This window comes from Triturus cristatus, chromosome 7 (assembly GCF_964204655.1).
Source record: "Triturus cristatus chromosome 7, aTriCri1.1, whole genome shotgun sequence".
NCBI lineage: Eukaryota > Metazoa > Chordata > Amphibia > Caudata > Salamandridae > Triturus > Triturus cristatus.
In genome coordinates, this window is record NC_140590.1 from 1283405747 (window position 1) to 1283431597 (window position 25851).

The 25851-nt window shown below is 47.7% G+C and overlaps 1 protein-coding gene across 8 annotated transcripts in view; it reads right to left on the bottom strand.

The window, feature by feature from the left end:
• The window catches only part of LOC146811885 (sulfotransferase 1B1-like), a 445124-nt gene that overhangs the window by 124833 nt on the left and 294440 nt on the right, over window positions 1–25851 (bottom strand). For 7 of the 8 annotated variants that reach the window (XM_085618842.1, XM_085618847.1, XM_085618840.1 and 4 more), the window contains 5 exons: window positions 13506–13654; window positions 12758–12883; window positions 11771–11868; window positions 9827–9953; window positions 9445–9542 (listed from right to left, as the gene is read on the bottom strand). In XM_085618842.1, coding sequence (XP_085474968.1) covers window positions 9445–9542; window positions 9827–9953; window positions 11771–11868; window positions 12758–12883; window positions 13506–13653 — 597 coding nt within the window. In that variant the 5' untranslated portion in view covers window position 13654. The remainder of the gene's footprint in view (window positions 1–9444; window positions 9543–9826; window positions 9954–11770; window positions 11869–12757; window positions 12884–13505; window positions 13655–25851) is intronic. The other variant, XM_085618846.1, reaches the window with a different exon arrangement.

Here is a 25851-nt window from a genome sequence, read left to right on the forward strand (position 1 = left end):
TTTTAACGTAAAGTGCCCCATTTGGCTCCATTTCTCCAAATCCTTCTTGAGGTGGGTGACAACCCAATTCCCTTCAGGAGAGTGTCGGCTTGCCTGCTGATTGAATTTTTGGGCTTGTAAAATATTTAGCAGGTTTTGTTTGGTTTTCCATTCCAGTTTTAGACTACATTAGAATGCAAACTTTCTTACTGTGTTGTGTGTTGATCTAAGGCAGCATACGGCCCACACAGTGCCTGTGCCATTGGGCTGATGCGTTCATCAAGCTATCTGCCGCATAGGTGTAATTCTAAGAGTTCAAACTGGATGTTATCGGTTGAGGAGCCCAAACTATCTACTGTGGGGAGCAGAAATTGCTTTGTTTAGATGTTGCAGTGTTGACAATCCATTTTCTTACACTCCCCTGCAGTGGTACAGGAAGCCTAAGATACATAAACATTCAAGAGGTTATCGCATCTGTGGAGATGTGTGGCTCAATGATTGGAGCGGCAGACCCTGATGCAGAGGTCTAGCCTGGGACCAGGGTTCAATTCCATGCCTCAGCAGGTCTTGGGCTCAAAAATTCCACGGACCTGATAATTCTTGCCTCGGTGCCATTCCAATCATGGAGTCCCACTCTACAACTCTGGGCAATAGCTTGCTTAATCTCCACAACGGCACCCACAATGCTAAGGATGCCTGGCCTCCACCTTGGGGGTGCCCAGGAGTGGATGCCTCACAGGGAAAGCCAGGATGGGTTCCACAGCGGTATTCGCACAAGTGCCTTGAGACCCTTGCGGGTGAGTAGTGCGCTATACAAGTATCAATTTACATTTATCTTTCCTACCAGCGTACCAAGTGACAGAGACAGGAACAAATGTTAGTTTTATTCAGTAAATTTGGAGCGAGAGGTGGGAGGCTGATTTGTGCGACGCTCAACAAACAGTGTTGTGCATGAAACAGAAACAGATGGAACAGGCATAATGGAACTGGGTTAAGGTTACAGAATAACCCCATATCATCAGGGGCTCCATATTCCAGCCATGGGCATTCTGGGATTAGTAGTCTGGAGACATCTGATTAAAATAAGTGAGTCTAAGGTTCTAACGTACAATGGTTTGTAGAAGGTAACCCTGAAATGGAGTTTGGTCATAGCTGTCAATAAGTGTATGCCAGATGTAGCAGCTGCTACCCTTAGCTTGGCTATTGGTACCGCTGTCACTGCCTGTGCTACCCCCGGGTTCAGGCATGATGGAGACAGGAAGAGAATGTAAACAGAATGCTAGGAGCTCTTTATTCTTTGCACAGTTTCCACTCAGTGCCCTTCCCCTTGGTTCTCCAACAGCACACAGGAGGCTGTAGTGTGGGGGGGGGGGGGCTAGAGGAGGAACAAGAGGTTACCCTGTGATGTCTCTAGGAAGGCAGGGAACAAGCAGATTGTGAAGTCACTTCCACCTCTGGCATTTTGGTAAAATGACGTCCATGAATATGGTGTCCTTAATGACATTGAGTCGTCTGGAGACCTTAGATTGTCAGGACAGATATTTGGAGGAGGTGTTGGTGGATGTGCCAGTGGGTCTACTCCTGGCGCTATTCATGTGTAGAAGCAGAAAGCACAGTATAGGTAGGGGTCTCCAATGTTATCTGTAGTAAGAGCTACTCATGTACCATGAAAATCATCCCAAGCTACTCATATGTTTAGAGTTTTAATATTGCCAACATCAGGAAAGATTACATTAGTGTCCACCATATGCAAGATTGCCAGCAGTGATCACACCAGAGCCCCAGGCGCGGTTCCCAGCATTACTGTAAAACATGTTTTGTCAATGATGAACGCCTCTACATGGACAATACATAAGAGCCCAAGCTGAAATGCCCCATCACCAACTTAATTTTAGTAATAAGTCTCCCCAAACACCAGCTTTTGAGTCCTGAAAATACACACACATGTATTTATTCAAATAAGCACAATGTTCTAATTGGTTCGGCTGGGATGTACACAGGGGGCTACTTGCAGCTCACAAACGAACTACTCGTAGCAGAAGCCTGCTATAGGTGAATGCAGGACTCCTTTTAGCATGTTAACAATGCGATCTGCTGACCGCTCAATGCAGGCGGGCAACTAGAGCCAAATTTCGGGGGGGCTGAAAAAGATTTCGGGGTGGGGGGGGGGAGCTAAGTCTTCCAGCCATAGGCAGAGTGGCTGTAAGAAGGGGCGAAAACGCAACAAAAGCCTCATTAACGAGTAAATGGTCTTTTAAAGACCTGTGAAGTACTCGGGTCCGGCTGCAATTAGACGTACTCCAGCCCGTGAGGCTGTCTCGGTCGGGCCGATAAACATGACGGGGACGGGGGGGGGGGGGTCGGGTGCTGAAGCCCGGTGAGCCCAATGGGTGTTGCGCGCCTGGCTCAATGCCACCTGTTCTATCTGCACTCAAATAATTCCTACTACCTAGATAGCCACAAAGTGTTCAAAATGCCAGTCTGCTCCAACTCACAGCGTGGCCTGCAGTCTGAGTCCCGAGGCGCTCACTGCCCTCTTGCAAATGCGTGTTGCTCAATTTATCTCAGGAGAGGGTTGTGGTAAGGCCTCCTTTCTGGTAAAATAATCCGAGCTCTGTGTCTGCAGCATAGGCACGCCTTCCCTGCAGATTTAAAACTTCGAATCCCGGAGGGGCCAACTCATCTTTCTTTCTTTTTGATGTTGAATAGATGAGTACGGGTGAGTACAGCAGTGCCAACACTTGTTATTAACTGTCTCAAGGGGATTTATTTTAAATGTTCTGCACAAATGTACGGCCAGATGTGATTACAAACAAACATAATTTCTTAATTGGGGAGATAGCATCATTTACTTTGGAAATCTATAGTTAGCTTACTATGGAGCCAGCCCTTAAATAGATTTTTTTACACTATGTAGTTTGAGGTACAGGGTGTACTGCATTTGCCAACAATCCCCAATGGCAACGCAAAGGTGCCCTGGGCCCTAATACAAGCAAAGAAAATAGACCCTCTCGCCTGGTTTGGTTAGCAACCAACAACCACAGCACCCAGAGCACTAGACATAGGTACACCGCTGTAAATCCCACCAGTTTGGTCCCACGGCAAAATCGGGATTATCACCCAGATTTACATATTTGAAGGCAAAAATAAGTACATTTGAAAATGTTAACTATAAAAGTTATATCGTGCACAGGAAGGTAGGACACAAGCTACTAGTTTCCCTGCGCCATGAGGTCAGAAGTATCTTGCTAAAAAGAGACAGTTAAGAAGTATGAACAGAGTAGCGGAGGGCTTAAAACATATTTCATACTTTGCTCTACAAAACATAGCAATAAAAGAAAGGTTGTTGTATTTTTTTGCTCTGCTTTCCCTATGTCGCCTTTTCCTTTCCAAAAATGTATGAGAACTACCATTTGATCAGATGGCCATTTGATTTCTCCGGCTAATTGTCCCTCCATCACAGCAGAGATGTTTCAGCACCGTGTTTGTGGACTTCCAAGTTGCACATCAAATGGCAGCCATCTTCCTTCTTTTATTGCTGCTGCTCACCAGATAAGTAATCCTTATTTTGTCTTCTCTTAATTATATTTGTGACTGGCTTTAATACCAGCAAAACTTACTATATATCCCTTTCGATATCATTGGAGTATTTGCATTATGCTGTACTGTTTGTGTGTTTACCTAATCCTCTTTTACTCACTTTGAGACATTTCAGCCCTTTCCCTTCCCTTCATCTTGGACTGACTACTATTTTACACTTACATATATACCAAGCTCCCCCCCATGTCTCTCGCAGGCAGCACAATGCTAATTTATTTAGTTTAAGATCACCATGGCATGCCTTTTAAACGTCCCGATTTTCATAAGATGCGCACACGCCTCGCTCTATCCAGCGCGCACCGCCGTGCGTTGCCCTTCTCAACCCGACTCACGCGACTGACTCTGAAGCGCGCGTAGTTTTCCTTCATATTTAACACCCCGACACCTGTGAATTTCCCCCCCCGCTATCACCATTCACGTGATTAAGCTTTTCCCTCCATAAACCTCTAAAGTCTGAGGTCGACATCTACTCACGCGCACTCCGCTGCCGATCTCGGCGCATTTAGTCCTTCTCAATCTCGGATCTCGCGTTGTGATTGTTTTCAAATAAATATGCTTTGGATCGCTTCTGGATCATTCTCCAGGCGAACTCCACCCGCTTTCTCCCGGTGCGGCCTCTCTCCTAACGCGACCGCACCGGGAAGAACTACAAAGCCAAAACAAACTCCTCCTCTCCCATTAGAGGAAAGGTCCTTAGAAATTCAACAGTTTCCACCGTTTGAGCTATTTAAAAGCACAAACGACGATTCAACTTAGCAAAGAGACTTTCATCTCCATCTAAAAACTTCTGCCAGATTTAACCCCTACAAGATCCTTCTTGACGCAAGTACCTGAGTGATACAATTTTTAACTCCTGACTCCATCAATTCCCCCTTCATAACTTTATTAGTATTAAAAAAAAATTAAAAAGAGAGACACAATGTCTCATAACCAACCTGATTTCGATTCTTTAGTTCAAAATAAAGTAGAGGACATAATTAATAAGGCATTAGGCAAATTGATGGGGTCGCTCGATGAAACCATCTATAAAAAATTAGAAACCCTCTCTAATAATCAACCTGGATGCTCTTACTGGCCCCAAACCTCTCATAAAAAAAGGTCATCATCCGATTTGCCTCTAAAAAAATCAAAAAAATCAAAAAGAGTCACAGAGGATCTACCGGATAACGCCGGTGACAGAGCGAGTGTTCCGGACACTGTGGATGGGCAAGAAAGAGGCCCCACTGTCTCCATATCTAGTGACTCTGAGGATGATGAAACCTACGAGCCAGAAATAGACTTATCATGCTCGTCAGAGTTTGACTAGCATCGTGAAGATTCAATTACTTCTAAACAAAAAACTCACATGAAGGTTCTAAGACCTCTGGCTCCAAGATGGAAATCCTCGACCCCTTTGGGGACATGATGTTTGACCCGCTCTTAATAAGACACCCACTATCACCTGAATGGACCCCCTCCCGTCACGTTGCAGACTATATTACCTTCTGGCTCAGACGGGAGATTCCTAAAGAAGTAAGATCACGCTTACGCTCAGAATGCCCTCGACCTTTCCTCCCAGACAAAATTACTACCACACCTGAACTAGACGCAAAGGTCGTCTCATTCATTAATAAGGGAGGAAAAGACCCAAGAAGAGGCCTAGACAGAGGCTTATAATCCTGCCAGGATAGACTCCTGGATATTACTGGTCCCCTTACAAAGATATTTGACATGGCAGAAACGGCCTACTTGAACGACTCTCAGGTCGACCCGAAAGAATTAAGTGAATGGGTGCAAAGAGCTGTGTGCCTCCTTGGCAACGCCAATGCGGCACTTTCTAATGAAAAGAAGAAAGAGAATCCTTATAAAACTTGACCCTAAACTCATTGAACTCGCCAATAAAGAAGGAGGTCCTTCTTCACAAGGACAACTCTTTGGCGATGACTTTATTAAAGAAATGGCAAAATATGTCGGCGTTTTCAACTCAATACAAAAATCGCAAAAAGATATAAGAAAAGTTTTTAATGATCGAATTTTTGCGAGGGCCGGGCGAACAAGGGGTCGGTTCCTCGGTCGAGGTGCATCTACATCCAGACCCTATATGGCACGAGGAAACAGGGGCTTCCATCAACCCTTCACATCCTACTCCAACTTCTACCCCCCAAGACAACGAGGGCGCTTCCGCAACTCCAGAGGCGATAGGAGACAAAGAAGCTTCACATCCTACTCCAACTTCTACCCCCCAAGACAACGAGGGCGCTTCCGCAACTCCAGAGGCGATAGGAGACAAAGAAGCTTCTCATCAGGTACGCTACTTGAAACACCATTCAGATTCCCCCATAAAGGTGGGTGGGAGACTAGCCCTATTCTCTGGAAACTGGAAACTCGTGACCCAAGACCCCTGGGTATTACAAACAGTCAAAGGCTACAGAATAGAATTTTTACACACCCCCTTCCAACACAAACCTCCAAGAGAAATCTCTTTCTCACAAGATAACTCAAAGTTAGTAACCAAAGAAGTTCAAGACCTTTTATCCAAAGGCGCCATCAAAGAAACTACAGACTTAAATCAGGGATTTATCAGCAATATTTTCCTAGTAGAGAAAAAGAACAAAGAAATGAGACCAGTAATAAACCTAAAAGACTTAAACCAGTGGGTAATCTACCGCCACTTCAAAATGGAGGGTATATACCTCCTGAGGTACATCTTAAGAAAAGGGGACTGGCTAACAAGACTAGACCTCAAAGACGCCTACCTCACTATTCCCATTTGGCCCCCACACCAAAAATATCTTCGTTTTACATGGCTAAACAAAACTTGGGAGTTCTCAAGCCTCCCATTCGGTCTTTCTTCAGCACCTTGGTGCTTCACAAAGATTCTCCGACCAGTAGCAGCCTGGCTCAGGGCCAAAGGTGTAAGATTAATAATTTACCTCGACGACATCCTTATAATGGGTCAATCAAAGGACTTAGTATCCCTACATACCCAATGGGCAATAGAAATACTAGAACAACTAGGATTTGTAATAAATATAAAAAAATCATGTTTAACACCCTCACAAGCTACACAATTCCTAGGCTTCATAGTAGACACCCTCCAGACAGAATTACGTCTCCCCAGAAACAAACTAAAAAAATTACGAAACAAAATAAAAAAGATATTATCAGAGAAATCCATATCTCTAAAAAACTTAGCCAGAATTCTAGGGCTCCTGTCCTCAACCATCCAAGCCATCTTTCCGGCCCCTCTTAATTATAGGGCCCTACAAAGACTAAAGAAAAGATGTCTTCACAAAAATCACTCGTACTCTCAAATGCTTTCTTTAGACCAAGAGTCGAGAGAAGAACTAGAATGGTGGCTCAAGAATGCCCAAGCCTGGAATGGAAGGACAATTTTCGGGGAAAATCCCGAACTCGTGATAGATTCAGACGCGAGCCTAGAGGGTTGGGGAGCAATATGCGGAAACTCTTCCACAGGAGATCTATGGTCAGATCAAGAGAGAAACATGCACATCAACTGTCTGGAACTCCTAGCGGGCTCCTTTGCAGTCCGGAGTTTGACTCTAGAGAGAATGAAATGTTGTGTGATGCTTCGCATGGACAACACTTCAGCAGTCCAATATGTGAGCAAGATGGACGGACCACACTCAAAAGACTTAGCAGACCTGGCGAAGGAATTTTGGGGAAACTGCTTGGAAAAAGGAATCTCGTTGTAGCCCAACACATTCCTGGTCTGAGCAATGGAGTAGCAGATTGGTTCTCAAGGAACTTCAGAGACTCCAGCAATTGGAGACTGAACAGACAAGTCTTTCTACACATCCAACACCTATGGGGTCCCTTCAATTTAGATCTATTTGCAGACAGACTCAATACTCAACTAACACGTTTCTTCAGCTGGAAACCAGATCCTCTAGCTGCTGGCATAGACACTTTCCTCCAGGACTGGAGAGATCAGAAACCATATGCATTTCCCCCGTTCGTCATGCTACCCAGATTCCTATTACAAGTCCGGAGACTCAAAGAAACTGTAGTCCTAATAACTCCACTATGGAAATCGCAAGCTTGGTTCCCCATAGTGCTAGAAATGTCAATAGACTTTCCCCTTCTCCTACCCCATTTCAGAACTCTCCTCCTAGGCCCTCGAGGGGAAATACACCCCCTCCTCGAAGAAGGATCCCTCATACTGATAGCACGGAAGATTTCAGGAGACAATGGGAAATCCCTGGCCTTTCACCAGATGCTTTCAGACTCATTTCCGAATCCGGGGCTTCAGGCACCAGAAAAGCTTATAGACTGGCATGGAATAAATGTATTTGCCGGTGTCTTCAATGGGGTATCAATCCCATTTCAACAGATGTAGTACACGTGATCAACTACCTCTCTGAACTCTTTGAATCTGGTTTGTCCTATAGAACTATTAACGTCTACAGATCAGCAACTTCTGCAGGCCACTGCCTCATAAACGGCCTCCCTGTCGGCCAAAACTCTTTAACAAAGAAAATTATGAGAAGCATTAGGGTCCTCAAACCCCCGATACCCAAATACTCTTCCCTTTGGGACGTTAAATTAATACTTCAAGTTTTAGATATCTGGGGTGACAATCAAACCTTACCTCTTAAAAAACTCTCCTATAAGCTCACGACCCTCCTTTGCTTAGTTTCATTTAGACGAACATCCGATGTTAAAGCACTAGACGTCACCAGTAGGGCATACCAACCTGAAGGAGTATGTTTCTATATTAAAAGAAGAACTAACACCCTCTCCTCGACCATCTTCTATCCTTATTTTCTGGGAAACCCAAGATTGTGTGTGGTGCAATGCCTAATTGAATATGAAAAAAGAACCAATATTATAAGAAACAATGTGTCTCAACTATTAATTTCTCACAAAATCCCTCATAAAGCCGTTTCTTCCCCCACCTTAGCTAGATGTAGACGTAATGATTGAAGGAGGGGTAAATACTTCTATTTTTGGGGCTCACTCCCTCAGAGGTGCTTCTGCCTCCAAAGCTTTTGTCCTAGGCAGAAGTCTACAAGATATATTAAAAGCGGCCGACTGGTCAAATGAAAGCATGTTCAAGACTTGTTATTTCAAACCTACATCGAATGCAATTGATAATGTATTGAATGCACTTTAAACTTGCATAATATTGGCCTCCGTGTCATGCCATAAAATGTAGATTTTCCACAGCCTGATGAGCAGAAAATCTGGATTTTATTAAGGACACGGAGGCCAAGATTATCCCACCACTATTTCCCACCCAGGTGGATTAATATGTCTTATATATTTTTTATTTCAGAATGACGGAGATTCATTTTGGAAACTTGCTCCTGCTTACTCGTTCCTTTGCTCTTCAGGAAATCGTTTGAAATTTACCTTGTTTGCAGCGCACATAAAAGAAGGAAGATGGCTGCCTGTCGCTGGACTACATTAATGTTCAGAATGTTTTCAATGTTCTAAATTCTTCTCTATTGTTGCTGCTGTGTGAGCTGGCAATAAAAGGAGATTGCATAATCTTAGCCTCCATGTCCTTAATAAAATCCAGATTTTCTGCTCATCAGGCTGTGGAAAATCTACATTTACCCCTGCCATGTGGTGTGTCCGAAGGGGAGAGGGATTGGTGAAAAGTAATGGTTGAAAGGCAAAAAAGAGCTGGTTGCAGACATTGCCACAACCTACTGAGAGTTCCGATCCTCAACTAGTAATTAGAGATTACACATCTGAGGGGGAGGGGGGCGAGCCCCCACCTGAAGATACAGCTCTCGGCAAGGCTGTAGCGGCAGTGCCTGCAGACTCATTCATGCAGAAACCTCTCAGAATACAGAATGATCTCTCAAAATCAAAAAACACGCTATGGTTGCGGAACATCAAGGAATGCAGTCTTACCTCCAGCATGTCCTCGTAGAAGAGGTACAGGAGATTGGGATATGTCTGTGCCTTCGCCCACCAGTCCTTCACGTGGCCGTACCAGGAACCATAGCTGACTGAAAGAGCAATGAGAGATTAGAAGATGAGAAAACCGGAAAGAGAGACAGCAGCACTTCAACACTCCCTCAAATACACCCATGGGACATCGGTTCCAACTCAGAGCTTTGTATACAGGGACCAATTAGGGATCCTCAAAAGGCATCTATGCCTTCTTCCTCTGAGCTTCAGACGGATGTCCTTCACAGAAATCAACTGTCTCTCACTCCTCCTTAGGGATATGTTTCTCAGAGCTTCGTTTGACAGAATACCAAACAGACTACTGAGGAAACGCTGGTCCTACCGTTGCCAGTCATGAAATTCTCCAGGAACTCTGGCCAAGTGCCTGGCTCTGGGTGAATCCTGGAGATCAAGTGGAATTTATAGAAGGAGATGGCCACGTCTTTGGGGTTGCGAGCCATGTAGATGATCTGAAAGTGGGAAAAAAAGACGCAGAGAATAGTCAGAGCTCCCTGTATCGTCACCATGTCAGACTCTTCATCTCAAATCACAAACATATCTCCTCTGATCTGCCTCACTCTTGCACGTTCTTGTTACACAAGCAAGTCCCCTCAAAATTTCTTTCGCCAGTGAAATCTGAAGGCAGGTGTCATAGATCTTCAAAGTTTGAGAGGTGTGGAAAACCTGTCTTGGGTTTATGGGCCTTTGACTGGGTGTCTAGTGGCGGCGCAAGCAGTGACAGAAAAGGAAATATAAAAGTACAGTTACTCGTTATCTTAGAAGATCTGTTTAATAATGAAAAGTGCTGGTGCACATTTGATAAAGTGTTGGCCCCTGCTAAAAACTGCTGATAGTCTCAATTAAAAATCAAATAGGTACAGGTACTCAGTGCCTGATGGTCCCACCCCCCCATCAACAGGTCATGGCAGCCAGTTGGTACTATTTTTGTTTTGCAGAAACCAACCCGAAAAGTGAGTGGGGGAGCGATTGAGGTGGTTTCTGCAAAAACAAAAAAAGTTGGTTTCCGCGCCACACAAATAGTTTTCTTTCTGTGCGTGGGGGACATTGTTTTGTCTCCTGGGCTTGATAGCCTCATATCTCACCGTGGATGGGCCTTCCAAAATTCCTACGCTGACGGCCCTATGGCAGATTAGCTGCCTGCAGCAGGATACCCAAGTCAGAGCCTGTTGAGGACCAGACAATGAAAGCCTTATGTCCCCCCACCTCTAAATTTGGTGGAGGAATCACAAATATGACATGCAAGGAGAAAGACGATTTATGTTGATTCTGCTTTCTTGCTAAACTTGAAATGACATCCATAGTCTTGTTCCACCTACTCCCTGGGAGTTGAGATCTCTAATCAGCGTCTTAGACCAGGGGTGTGGGGCAGGCACTTCTGTCTGTACCATACCCATAAGCAATAAGCTTTGAGAAAGTCAATAGGTCTAACTTTAAAGGAATGTTGTATGGTAATCTGATCCATAAAGTGAAGCATTACAATTAGATAGCTTGGAAATGTATTTGTGTGGAAGCGAAGAGCAATATAATTATTTTGGGGTAAGTTAAAAGGCCAGGTGACAGTTGAACTGACAAGCAAGACCTAAAATCTATGTCATTTAAGGACTGCCATCCTCCCATGTATGCTGCTGCCAGAGAAAAACACCATAACTTATCTAGTTATCGAAGACACTTTAATAGCATGACAATGTCCTGTGTGTGCCCTGAGAGTTCGAGCTCAGCCAGCTGGATAAATAAACAAAATTATCACAAATGTGTGGAGGGGAAGCACTTTTTTTGTGAAAGCACACAACTTCTGTCCAATCAAATAATATACTCCTAGCTCTCAAAGCCCCTCTCCTGTTGATTCTCACAAGAATTGTTTGGCACAGCTGTGCTGTCAAGCCAGACCATAAAAATAACTTAATTAGCTCCCATTTTGTAGGTTGAACATTGTCAGCACTTTAAGACACTTCATGGTATGCAGCATTGTAGAAAAGCTATTTCCTTCCTTACCTAGCATGAATAGGAATGTGATTAAAGTCAATTTACATAAGTCAGAATGACGTTTATCAGTGAGTTCACTAGAGAGCATTCTTTGAGTAACACTGCGCTGGTTCCTGGCTACCTATAAGTCTGTGGTCCTGTATGTTAGTGCCTAGAAACATTTTCAGCTCAGTGAGCGACCTAGGGTGGTTTATTCGAAGAAGGATGTAAAAAGCCACCAGTAAGGGAACACATGTGCCGGAAGCCGTGACATCTAGTGGCCAACATAGGAACACCCACTGACCTTGCAGTTTTCCTTCCAAAATGATTGAGGAAGTAGCTGAACAGGAAGATGACTCTTCAGAATCCGAGGAGATGGTGTCCGTGCCGCGCGCTCCACCCCTGGGGGATGTTAGGGGATGAAATAATAGAATAACAGTGTACATGAATAAATGGCAACCGTCCAATTTGACCTATTTTTCAAAATCTCCATTGTGAGATATCGCACAACACCATCTCTCCACATCCACATATCTACGCCGTTCTTTTCTGTGTAGTGGCGGCCCCGCTGCTTAGAAGGATAACACGGACACTCAGGTTACATGTGCCCCGTTCCCTTTTATCAGCCTGGTCATTGAGCACATGTAGTGTGACGCTGGTGAGTAACAGTCCTTCAGGGTAGGGGCTAATCTAACAGACTACACAGTAACTGTAGTGAAGGCAAGTGCCTTATTCCTTTTTATTAGCACGAAATTGTGAACTGCGGATGCAAGGTTGTGACCTCCTGATGTTGGTGCAGGGACAGTTGTGTCGCAAATGGGTCACACGGTATCAGGTGATAAGTTGTCCTAACAACATTAGCTCATAACCATTCCATACCTTATGCTTCACAGTCAGCAACTCAACGCCATAACCAGGGCCGGCTTTAGGGCAGTGAGACTGGTGCGGCCGCACGGGGCGCAGACCTGTTGAGGGGGGCGCTGTGACCTCAGGGGGGAGTTGTGTTTAGCAATATCGTATGATAGGAGAGATGGGGGCACTTTTGCAGGTGGTAAGGAGAGAATCAGAGGAGGTGGTCATGGGACGTGGGGGCGCCTAAAGTGATTGTCGCAACGGGCGCCACCAGCGCTAAAGCCGGCCCTGGCCATACCACACAGCCACCATTCCCATATGTAACTTTCCCACACTATCCCCTGCGTAGAGCGCACAGCACTATCCACCACAAGCCTACACACTATCCCACAGTGTACCCCCTGGTGAGACTCTTGAAACCCCAATAAACATGGTTTACCCTTCTCCATCCCAGGGACGGCGAGATCGATGAAGGGCACTCGGTTGATAATAATGTCCCGTCTACACTTCTCAGTGTCACCATCCCAGTACAGCATCTCAATGACCTCGCTGACCAAGGTGGTACCTGCAAGAAGCCACCACAATTGTGTTAAAAACCATACTTGAGGCATAGATGCTCATGAGGTAACCCCCAGGGATAGTGAGCACTTTGTCATCTATGTTATGAGGACTTCAGAGGAGGTAAGCTTGTTTCATGAGGCTCTGGTAGGAAGGGGCGGGGCTCCCTGAGGCAGGGTTACCTCAGAGGAGCCTCGAGCTAGGTAGACGTGGGAGATCCTGAGTGACCCCAGAAGAGTAGCAGTTTACATAGAGATGGACAAGTGCCTTCTCGAGTGGTGAAGAGTGACTTTGGATTAGTAAGAAGCAACCTTAAGTAGTTTTACCTTTGTAGACTGAAATAACCTAATTGGAAATATAAGGTAGTGAGTGTGGATGTCAAGGTGCCTCCTATTTTCTCCCGGACCAAACTCTCTTGTCAGCCGGCATAAAGTATATCTCCCCTGTTTATAGAAGTTACACGGTAGGAGGGAATCTCACCAGACAGGATAAAGTCCCGGGTAATTGAGTTGATTTCTCTCACTGAGCTCGAGGGACATCGGAGAAGGTACACTAAAGAGGTGGGACCTGATCGGTGTTCCTCATGCCCCATGGCTAGCGGGAGCCAGAAAAAGACAAGCTAGACTCACCTGACTTAGTGTAGGTACAGATCAGAAGGTCATCTGGCCGGGCCTGGAATTTCTCCACCTGGGCATAGTTTTCAGCAAAGTAGTGCATCAAAGGGTAGCCAAGGACCATCTTTAGCGGCAGGCGAGGTACTGCTTCTTTAGTCGCCATACTGCGAAAAGGAACATCATCAGTGAAATGTATATTAATTCAAACATAGGGCCAATGATATTTTTGAGCAGCATGCCACGTGCGAGTTAGTCAGGGTCCCAGATGTTTCTTGCTTTGAGTTCTGGGACTGGTAGCTTGGCTCAGCTCTTTATTGATTTAGGATAATGAGATCCACAAACAAAAGAATGAACCTGGTTCCTTGTTTGATATTTTTATGCTTTTTACAGTATTGCTACAAATAGCTTTAACTGTACGTCACAGATACCTTATCCTGTACTCAACAAATCATTTAGTTTAAAGTGTGCTTTGTGTTAGGCCCTTGTCATGTTTGGTTGACTTTCTTCTCTATCTCACTTCCCTGCTGCTTATTCGAAGGGCTTGCCTCTCTATTCTTGTCACTGCCCTGCACCTGGTGAATTTCTGCTTTACCATTGTTTGTGATTGGATGAGTTGTATCTACCACTGTTGGAAATGTGAGGGAACTTGTTTTCTATTTCTCAGGTCCCTATTGTATTTCACTTTTAGTATCTATGGAAGCACATCTCTTTCTCGTGTTTGTCCGTCTCTACTTCCCTACCTCCAGTATTCTCTGTCTTTCTCTTTCCATCACCAGATGCTCTCCCCCTACCCTCCTCGTCGTGGTCCATTTTTTAAAAGTTCATTCTGGCAGCACAGCTGCACAGTGCTGCCAGAATGCTCACTTCTGCCATTTGCATGGCATCTTAGTCCACGTGGACTACCAATGGGTGACCATTTTGAAAGTTTTTTGTCATAAAGAAAAATTTTAAAAAGCATCCCAAGATGGCCACCATTGCATGCACATATGTACAGATGTGTGTGGACACAAACAAGAGATATCTTGGTCCAATAACAGAGCTGTACTTGTGAGGGTCCTCCCTCTTTTGTCTCTCGATTCTTTGGCCTGAGCTAGTAGTTTAAATTTTAGCTAATTTGGTCGAACTTGGAAAAGCAAAGTTAACACAGAGTGGTCAGATATAGGGACAAAGACTTGCCAGAGCTTGTGAAAGAGGCATTATGGCAAGTATCTTTGAGTTTACTTTATTCAATTGTAAAACCGCCACCATTAAACAGGAATCATTTTTTTCACTATTTAAAGAGCCTACCGGACGCCTCTAAAACAGGCCAGAATTCTGCAAGAAATCCCAAGCTGCAGGAGGTGTGGGTGGCCGGTAGGCCACGATAAGCATTTGTTTGTAGCCTGACTGCCCCATATTAATACCATTCTGGAAAGATGTAAGGAACGTCCTAAAGTAAGTCATGGCATTTGAAGTCACTTTGAAGTCAAGGGAAGCCGGAGTTTGATTTTATTTGGGACCGATCTATCATCATCATATGATGAACTGAATAAGAATCTTGAGTCAGAATCAGAAAAAACTTTATTCAGTTTTTGCTTTCAAACCATAAAAGTTGCATTGACATAAAATCAATTTCAATAAAAATACATAAGTTAAGATAACAACCAATACAGCATTTGAAATTACATGAAATAAATAAAAAAGCCTGAGGAAACACTCTTTACACATCCATATAACTCCTAGATTTAACAGTGGCTTGTAAAAATCCTACTATAAAAAATATACATTCCTCTTTTAATAATTGCAGGTACACAAGTGCCGGACGAGCCTGTCTAAAATTCATTCTTTTTAAAATAGGAACCAGAAAGCGTTTACGAGGAATTTCATATAATTTACATAAAAACAGGAAGTGCAGCGTATCCTGCGGAGACTGTCCGTCGCACCCACAGGGCGCTAGCTCTTGACCTCTATTAAAACCCTTGGGTCTGGCGAGCAAAAGGTGAAAAAGGTTCAACCGCAATCTGGTTAACAGAAATTTCTCATGTGTGGACAAAGGACCCATGAGGCAGGGTTCCGTTATGACGGTTGTTTTAAGCATTATATACGTCCGCACGCTAGATTTCAACACCTCCTTGGCTTCCCTTTCCATATTCCTTAGTGACAAAAAGGCTAATTTGGTCGAATCCACATCCTTCTTTGTAATAACATCAGGGTTGGCAAATAGGTCCCCCAGCCCTAACCCATCAAAGCTTTTTTTAATATATCTCAGCCACAGAATACGAGCCGAGTTGTCAAGAGACATGCATTCCCTTAGGATCAGGTGGGTGAGAGAAAGATCTTTATTTAACCAACATTTTAGCCAAATATCAGGGGTCGCAAAGCAAGTGCGTCACTTAAATAGGGAACCCCCTGTTCCTCGTGGACCGCTAAATTAGATGTGCCACGGGGAACACATAGTAAGCATTTCAAAAAACCATTTTCCGCTATCTGTAAGGTTTCTGCAACAGTGTATCCCCAAATTTCACTGCCATAAGAAGTTATGGCCAGGCTTTTGGCCTGATACACTTGCAGCATAGCTCCTGTTGGTTTCTTCCCTATTTTAGATGCAAAATTAAAAAATGCTGAATTAACCCTGGCCAGATCCCCTTTTTTCTGTGATAGGGGGCCCCATTTGAGCTGGTCATCAAAGAGGACCCCTAAATAGGAAAATACATTTGTACGGGTGATCTTGGAATCACTTACACTAAACTGGAAGTTCTTTTTCCCCAATTGCCCCACTTGCATGACATACGACTTGGAATTATTAATTGCCAAATGCCGGTCAGTCATGAATCTGGAGAAGGCAGTTAAAAGCGATTGCAGACCCAGTTCAGTCCTGGATATGAATCTTGAGTTCAAGAGTTTCTTCCTGATTGTGTTAAGAAGAAATAAGAATCTGGAGAAAGGAGGAGGAGCCTAGCGCGCATCCAAGATGGTCGCGTGAGCACAGGGCTCCCCGGACCCTCGCTGCTCCTCGGAATTTATCCTGACAATATCCTGATTTGGTTTATGGAATCTGGGAGATGACGACCGGCTGAGCACGTATCTCTTTTCAGAAATTTAATCGGACCCGGGAATCCTGAGTTATCGTTGTTTGAACTTTTGGGACCCACCCGACGGAGGTGCCCGGGGCGAAGGTGGGCCGTGGGGCCGTGTCGCAGTTGAACAACAACGGCTGCGGCGCGGTGCCAGGGGCCGATCGGCCACTTTCGGTTTCACTTTCAGACCTCAGGGGGCTGGCCGGTGGAGCGATTGAGGTGGCGGGGTTTTTCCCTGACCTCTGCACGAAGCTTTGTCACCACCTGCCACTAGAGTGCCTATCGCCTTGGGTCCCCCCGCACCGCCATATTGTGGCCTTGGGTGAGGCGCTGGTTTCCAGGGCCGGTATCCCAACTACTTTTGATCGGCGGTCCCCCTCGGAGTCCGTGGCCGCATGGGGGGCAAGGGGGGCCCCGAGGGGCGCAAGACTAAATCCTCCCTCCGTGGAGGATCGGTCCAGACCAACAACATGGACCGCTACACTCAGGGCAGAGGCTCTCCTGGAACGGCCGGTCCCCCCTCAGACGTCGCCGGTGGCGGCACATCCGTCTCTTCGGAACTTTCCCTACAGGACGTCATGGGCGCCATTGATGGCATCAGGGAGACCATCGCCACGCAATACGAGGCCCTGGCCCGCAAGATCGATACGGTGGCGATTGATGTCACCTTAATACGGGCGGACCTCTCCAAAACAAACGAGAGGGTTCAAACTCTCGATGCGCGGACCTCCACCCTGGGTGCGGATGTGTCGGACCTGCAGGCCGCGCTTGGCGACATCAAGGTGGTCAATGAGCAGATGGCCCGGCGGCTGGAGGACTTCGAGGGACGGGCCCGACGCAACAACATCCGTGTCATCGGCGTACCGGAGTCCTCCGACGACCGCCCGGTTGACCTCCTGGTCGAGGAACTCATCCTCCAACAGCTGACCCCTGCGGGCTTGAGTAAATTTTTTGCCGTTGAACGGGCTCATCGAGTTCCGGGCGGGCGGCCACGGCCGGGGGCCCCCCCGAGGCCTATCGTGGCCAAACTGTTTTACTACAGAGACCGGGATGCGATTCTGCAGGCCTCGCGGGTCCATGGCCCGGTTCGACATGAGAACTCATCCATTAACTTTTATCCGGACTTTACTCAACTTGTCCAGAAACAGCGGATGGGATTCCAGGGGGTGAAACGTCGTCTTCGTGAGCTGGGCCTAAAGTACTCTATGCTCTACCCTGCCAAACTCCGAGTGGAACATGAGGATCGGACTGCCTTCTTTGACTCTCCTGTGGCCGTGAGTGACTGGTTGGACTCGCTGCCGGACAGAGGTGGCCGTCCCGGGCCCTCTGCAGGTGCCAGCGGTGACGGGTCCCCTTTGGAGTGACTCTTGGTCCTTGATTTTGCCAATTTGCACTGCTCAGCTGGGTTGTACTTCTTTGGTTCAGTGTGTTTTGCTAGTACCTGTATGGGGGGCGGGCGGGGACGGGTCCCTTTCCTCCTCCGGGGTCTTTTTGTAGACTGGGGTTAGTTGGGCGACAGGCACACTGCAATTTGGGGGGGTTTTTTGGCCCGCAGGGGTGCAGGGTGGGGGGAGTTGGGTGTTGGGGGGGGTGGGGGGGAAGGAGGGGTTGTTTTGTAGTGTGGTTTTTGTTTGCAGGGCGAGGTATTGATTTTCTGCCACCTTTGGGACTTGTGCTACTTGCGGGGGGACCTCTGATCTATTGGAGGGGATGGGGGGGGACGGGTTGAAGCTGATGTCATGGAACGTCAATGGGTTGGGGGACCGTATCAAACGGGGTGTAGTTCTGCAGTATTTGCGTCGTCTGACTCCTGATGTGGTGTTTATCCAGGAGACGCATTTGGTTGGCAATGTCTGCCATGCAATGAACAGGGGGGGATACCGCCTCGTGGCTCACTCTGGTTTCACAACTGGCTCCAGGGGGGTGGGCATTCTCCTGCGATCCTCACTTCCGTTGGAGATCACGAGGGTGGTCTCAGATGACAGAGGGCGTTATGTTTGTCTGACTGGGAGGTGGGAGGGGCATCCCCTTGCCCTGGTCTCAATTTACGTCCCACCGGGCCTCCAGAACTCCACCTTCGCGGACTTGGGTCGAATGCTGCTTGAACTTCCGGATGGCCTTTTGCTTATGGGCGGGGATTTTAACTCGGTGGTTTCGGGTGACCTGGATCGTCACCCACCCAGGGCCCTCCCCGCTGCCCAGGCTTGGCTAGGTGGTCTGTTGGAGACCTTCGGCCTGGTGGATAGTTGGCGATTAATGCATCCGACCCAATGTCAATACACCTTTCACTCTGGGGCACATGGGAGTCTTTCTAGGTTAGACTATTTCCTTATGCCCGCGGCGCAGACGGGTCGAATTCGAGAGGTCAGGCACCTGGCGAGGGGTATCTCCGATCATTCCCCGCTGTGGCTTCTCTTTGACACCGAGTCGCGGTCTGCAGGGCGGACCGCTCCCATTAACCCGTGGTACCTGCGAGACCCTACGACCCGCGAGAGTCTGGTTAAGGCTATGGACCAATACTTTCTTGAAAACGAGGGGTCTGTGTTGTCTGCAATGTCCCTGTGGGAAGCCTTTAAAACCGTAATCCGCGGACACGCCCTCTCCCAGATAGTGGTGGCTAAGAAGCTCAGGAGTGAGGCGGTGGTGACGCTGGAGACTGACATCTCGGGGCTGGAGTCGGCCTTGGAGGCGGGTGTCACTCCGGACGGGCTCCATGCCCTCAGCCTGAAACAGTTTGAATACAGATCTCTTGTCACCGACGCTGCCAAAACTATGTATAGGGAGCAGCAGGGTCGGTTGTATGATGCCGGGGACAAGGCGGGAAAGCTGATTGCGTGGCTGGACAAGAAGGAGAGAGTGAATCGTGTGGTCCCGGAGTTGCGTGTCTCGGATGGAGTGTGTGTGACTGAGCCTGGTGAGATTGTGGAATGTTTTGCCGACCACCTCCGGACTGTGTACTCCCCGGTGACTGATAGGGATGAGGAAGATTCTCGCCTTCTCCTGAGGGACATTGCTTTGCCTGGCCTTTCTGCCGAGGACCGTGAGCAGCTGGACGCTCCCTTGTCGGTAGATGAAATCGCGACTGCGATTCGGTCCCTTCGCTCGGGCAAGGCCATGGGTCCCAACGGTCTACCTATCGAATTATATAAGTTGCGCCCGGATAAACTAGCGCCCTTCCTCCGTCGTATGTTTCAGGAGTCCCTTGAGGCCGGTTCCCTTCCGGTCGACCAGCGACTGGCCACGATAGTCGTGATCCCCAAGGAAGGTAAGCCACGGGACCGCTGTGCCTCTTACAGGCCTATCTCACTGCTAAATGCAGAGCCTAAAATCCTGGCTAAAGTCCTTGCCAATCGTTTGTTGAGCGTCATCTGCGATCTGATTCATCCTGATCAATGCGGCTTCATCCCACATCGCAACACTGCCCTCAACTTGCGGCGTCTCCATGGCGCCCTCGCCAGGGCAGAGTACCTCTCCGAACCGGCTGTGCTGGTTTCTTTAGATGCCACGATGGCCTTTGACACCATCGAGTGGCCATTCCTCTGGGCTGTCTTGACCAAATTCGGCTTTGGGGAGGGATTTCTTGGCTGGGTGAAGCTTCTCTACACGGGACCCATGGCTCAGGTGGTGGTAAATGGGCGGGTCTCTCGGCCCTTCGCTCTCGGTAGGGGTACGAGGCAGGGGTGCCCGTTGTCCCCTCTGCTCTTTGCTCTCGCCCTGGAGCCACTCGCCGCTTGGCTCCGCTGGGAGCCCTCGATCAGGGGGATCCGGTGGGCCCCGGGCTTTGAGGATCGGGTCTCGTTATATGCTGACGATATCCTCCTGTATCTTACCTCACCGCGGCAGTCGCTTAACGTTCTCTTCGATGTTCTGACTTCCTACGGGAGAAATTCGGGTCTCACGATTAACTGGTCTAAATCCTGTGTCTATCCTATCTCCGGTGGCCCCCCTCTCCTGCCGCCTCGGCTTCCGATCCAAATATCTCTGTCCGGCTTTAAATACCTGGGGATACACATCTCGTTGGACCCGGTAGCTCGCTATGAGCACAATCTCCTGCTTCCACTTCGGCGTTTGAGGGAAGACACGGCTCGGTGGTGTAGGCTGCCCCTGTCCCCACTGGGTCGGGCCGCATTGTTTAAAATGATGTCCCTTCCCAGGTTCCTCTATGCACTTCAGAACTCCTTCGACATCATTCCAGTGGCCTACTTTCGGGAAGTAGAGAGCCTGCAGAGGAGACTGGTGTGGGACGGACGGGCGCGTATCGCCCTGGCCAAACTCACTCTCCCCTGGTACGACGGGGGCATCGCGCTTCCCGACATTCGCAGGTATTATTGGGCCTCACAGCTATCAGCCATTAACCATGCCACGTATGCGCCTGGCTTGAACCCGGCGTATGAGATGGATAAATTCCTGCTTCCCGGCGGTAACTATAACAGGGCGCTTTACTCCCGCTCGGCTGGACGGACCCTGACGGGCCCCACTAAGATCGCGGTACGGATTTGGAAGGCGGCCAATGTAGCCATGGGCTGGAGTGAGCGACTAACATGCGCTACTCCTTTATTTGCCTCCAACCGACTGGGAAGCCTCTGGACAACGAAGGGGTTTGACCGTTGGGACACGATTGGCATCAGTAGAGTGGGAGACTTATGGATGAAGGGCGCGGTTAAGACCTTCGCGGCGCTCCAGAGCGAATACGAACTCACGGAAAAGGAGTTCTTCCGATACGCCCAGGTTCGGCATGCCCTGCTCTCTGTCTTTGGAGAGGGGACCAAGATCCCGGCCTCTTCGCCCCTCGAGGACCGCATACTTGATGGTCATGTTCCCGACAGTACTATCTCCTTAATCTATAAAAAACTCATTAATAATCGGGCTGACCTATTGGTGCGCCTTCGGGAGACGTGGACGGGGGACGGGGTGGAATTAGACGACGAGGACTGGCAGTCCGCACTATCGTCCCCCAAGGAAGTCGCCATTCCAGCCCGTCTCCGCCTGGTCCAGTTAAAGATTCTCCACCGGGTGTATGTGACGGGCCCCCGTCTGGTCTCGATGGGATTCTCGGAAGATGGGCTCTGCAAGCGGGGGTGTGGGCTCAGTGCCACCTTTCTCCATATCCTTTGGGAGTGCCGGGAGGTGGCGGAATACTGGCGTCGGGTTCATGGGGTCATGGGACAAGTCACCGGGGTGGCGCTGCTGCCGGAGGTGCGTCGCTGTGTCTTGAATGTGTGGGAGCCCATAGACTATAACGCGGCGCAGACTCGGTGGGCGGCCCTGGGCTACATGATTGCTAAGAGGGATATAGCGCAGCTTTGGGGCTCCCAGCGGCCACCCACCGTGTCAGTATGGAAGGAAAACATGGACTGGTGTATGTTCAGGGAGAAGACTGTATATGTGGCCCGCGGTAAACCCGGGGCATGGGGTAGAATTTGGGGGCAATGGAACGTGTATCGTGGGGGTATCTGTACGCCCCCCCTAGTGGACACCGATATTGCCTTGTCCCCCTGACCCTGGATGGTTCCTTGCAACTGATTGTAATAATCGAATATAGATGTTCCTTTCCCGTTACCCCCCCCCGATCTTTCAGTACTCCCTCCTGTTGATAGCTAATTGAAGGTTTGGAGTAAAAGTCCCCCGGATGTAGCCTGACCCACGCTTTTTGCCCGTATGCCTCGCCTTTTGTTTTTTGTTGTTATTTATGTTAAATGTATGTCTCCTGCTTCTCTCGAGCTATCCTGAGCCATTTACGGGGCTGGGCCCCAGGTGTCGCCTACTGCTTTAACTAATGTACGATCCTTTCTGAGTCTAGCGGCCGGCCCTGGTGGTTGTAGGCCCATGCTTGTAACTGATTTATTGTTTTAATAAAAATTTTTGAAAAAGAAAAAAAAAAAAAAAAAAAAGAATCTGGAGAAAGTGGATCCTGTCTGATGGCCCACTGGTGTCAGATTGGCTCAATTCCCTCTGCTATGTTAGTCAATTAGATTTGGCTCGTCAGGTCAAGTCAGTCAAGAGAAGGTGGAATTCCTTTATCACATGACAACCGAACAGCAATTAGCCAATGATTACACCTTAGCACTGTCTTGGGAGATTTTAATTGGTGGGAGAATGGTAGCTCAAAAAATCAGCTGAGAGATCTGACAGACACCTGCCAATCTCTCGGTCTACAACAACTAGTTACCTCCCCGACTCATCAGAGAGGACATATCCTCGACCTTTTATTTGCAAATGATTCAAGGGTAGAACTCCTAAACATCTACCCCCAAATATGGACGGACCACTACCTAATACTTTTTACAGTACGGTCAGTTCTTCCCACCGCCCTATCCAACACCGTTGTGCAGTACAGAAAAGGGAGAAATTGGTCCAAATTAGCAAGGACAGGCGCTCTCCTGCTAACGCCCTCGGTGAGCCTTTTTCAGAGCCTATGTACAGTGGAGGAGAATTATAACACCTACCAGAAGTACATCACAGCTGCATTAGATGAAGTGCTCCCCATAAAAAGACTCCAAATTAGAAATAAAATCTCAGCGCCTTGGTACACAGAAGATCTGAGGCAACTCAGACTTCAATGTAGGAAGGCAGAAAGAACATGGAGGAAGAGCTATCTGGATAAGGATAGGGCCACCTTTAAGATAACTTTGAGGAGGTACAAGTCGTGCATTTTGGAAAGCAAGGCTAATTTCTATGCTCAATCCATCTTGCAAGCCCCAAACAAAATTACGGAGCTCTTTAGAATTGCTAGAACCATCTCTGCCCCATCCTGTCTGGAGAATAGAGTCGAAGCTTCACAAAATCTGTGCGATGAGATTGCCACTCATTTTAAAGACAAAGTGGCCAAGATTGTCGTCCGCTTTAAGGACAACGAGGTGACGACCCAGAACCCTGGTAACAAGACATCTAAGGGGACCCTGGACCACCAACACTCCTTGGTCTCCTTTTCTGTTATGTCGGCCTCTACTTTCGACTCCTGGGTCAGTGGCATCTCCTCCGGCTCACCCCTTGACCCTCTCCCCCAGAAAGTGTGGAAGACCTATGGTCATTTCACCTTTCCCTGGTTGCGTCAGATCTGCAACCAATCGTTGGAAGTAGGGTCGGTTCCAGAAAGCTGGAAGCAGGCTGTGGTGTCTCCTCTTATTAAAAAGCCCTCTTTGGACCCAACTAATCCGGCTAACTTTCGGCCCATCTCCCTCCTTCCCTTCCCAATCAAGATCTTGGAAAGGGTCGTGAGTAGATCTCTTTCGGAATTTCTTGAAGAGTATCAGCTACTAGACAAGGACCAGTTTGGTTTTCGCCCTGGTCACGGGACGGAGTCGGCCCTGGTCACGATGCTGGACAACATGCGAATGCGGGCTGACACCGGGAGCACTGCGGTTTTAGTGCTCCTGGATATGTCAGCCGCATTCGACACAGTGAGTCACACTGTCTTGTTGGCAAGACTGGAGGATCTGTGTATAAAGGGCCGGGCACTGCAGTGGCTCCGCTCTTATCTGACAGGGAGGCAGCAGGTGGTGACACTGGGGTCGTTTACCTCTGAGAAATCCCACGTAGCCTGTGGAGTACCACAGGGTTCCAGCATCAGCCCCATTCTCTTTAATATTTACCTGCAACCATTGTTTGCAATTATCAAAGCGTCTGGGGTTGAGCTGGTAAACTACGCAGATGACACACAACTGGTATTTTCGATGGAGGGAAAACAGGGGGTGTCTCTGGAGCAATTTCAAAACTGCATGAGCCTGACAACAGATTGGCTGCAACGTAACTCCCTGCAGTTCAACGGTGACAAGACCGAGGTGTTGTTCTACTCACTGCTAAATCAGATCCACCGTCTGCAGTCGGAGTTTAGGCTTGCTCCAGATGAGGCCCCACTGGTTCCAGCAAATACCATTCGTAATCTTGGCGTCTTGTTCGACAATGAACTCGCAGGCGAACAAGACAGCCAGTGTGTGCTTCGGACTAATACGGGTACTCCGTAGGATTCTTCCATTCTTGCCAGGGGATATGCGTGCTCTGATTGTAAGGAGCACAGTACTCAGCAGAATGGACTACTGTAACTCTCTGTATCTGGGTGCCCCCCAGTATATTCTGCTGGGATTACAGAGAGTACAGTCGGCTGCAGCAAAGTTGGCGCTAAACCGCAGACGCGACGCCTCTTCCACTCAGGCGCTGCGCGAGCTCCACTGGCTGCCAGTCAGAGAAAGGATCCTCTTTAAATCTCTCTGTCTGATTCACAAAGCAGCACATGGGAGGGGTCCAATTCCCCTGCAGGAGAGATTTTCACGCTATCTCCCCCCGAGACAGCTGCGTTCCTCCAACGCTAATTTGCTGTCACAACCCAGATTCAAACGTGTCAGGCTGGGGGGGAGGGCATTTAGTGTGGTAGGTGCTCGGCTATGGAACGAGCTCCCTCCGAGGATCAGGCAGCTAGATTCTTTAATGGAATTTAGAAAGAGTCTTAAGACCTGGCTCTTTCCAGTAGCCTGATTGCCTACGTCGTTGCCTATTCCTCTCAGCTCAATTTCATCAACTGTTTTTGTCAAGCGCCAGGATACCCGTAGGGTGAGAGTGCGCTATACAAGATTATATACAATACAATACAAATAAGGGTCGAACCAGTCAACAAGCATTTGCATCAGTTCCCCGGGCAGGAGAGAACAGGGCCAACTCCTCCAGTTGGATATTAACTGATGGTAGAAAGAGGGAGAGAAACAAAAGTGGTATGCCAGTGGTGTAATCAAGGGTATGCGGTGGCCCCCATACAGTCACCCGGCGTCCCATTGTGTGGCAGCGCCTCCTCATATCAGTAGGGGTTTCAACAGGACAGTTGGCATCCAAGGAAAAACAGATCAATATTTAACAACATCATGTTATGCAACCAGAAAGACAGCATATCACAATGAAAACCGATTTCAGTATTACTGACTTACATTTTAAAGGGTTAGGTCCTCATTGCATGTTTTCTTTTCACATCACACACGGTTTAATTAATGCAGCCATGAAGAAAATCATTTTTACTGAGCGCCCATTCCTTAGAACATTTGGAGAAAAGATGAACCAAATGTTTCTTTTGCAACACGATTTTCAAAAGAATTTTTTTTTCACAGAAAATTCCCAAAAGGTGCTCCCAATATAGTCCAATACTTCACATTCTGCCTTAGGAATATATAAAAAAATATATTTGCAGTCACAAATCATGAATGCGCCAAATGTTTGTCTCACAATAGAAGCAGTAGCTGATATTGTTTTTCCGTTTTTAGTTGTTTTCCGGTTATTCGCCCTTTAAAATCTTTATGGTAGAAAATTAAATCCAAGCAAAT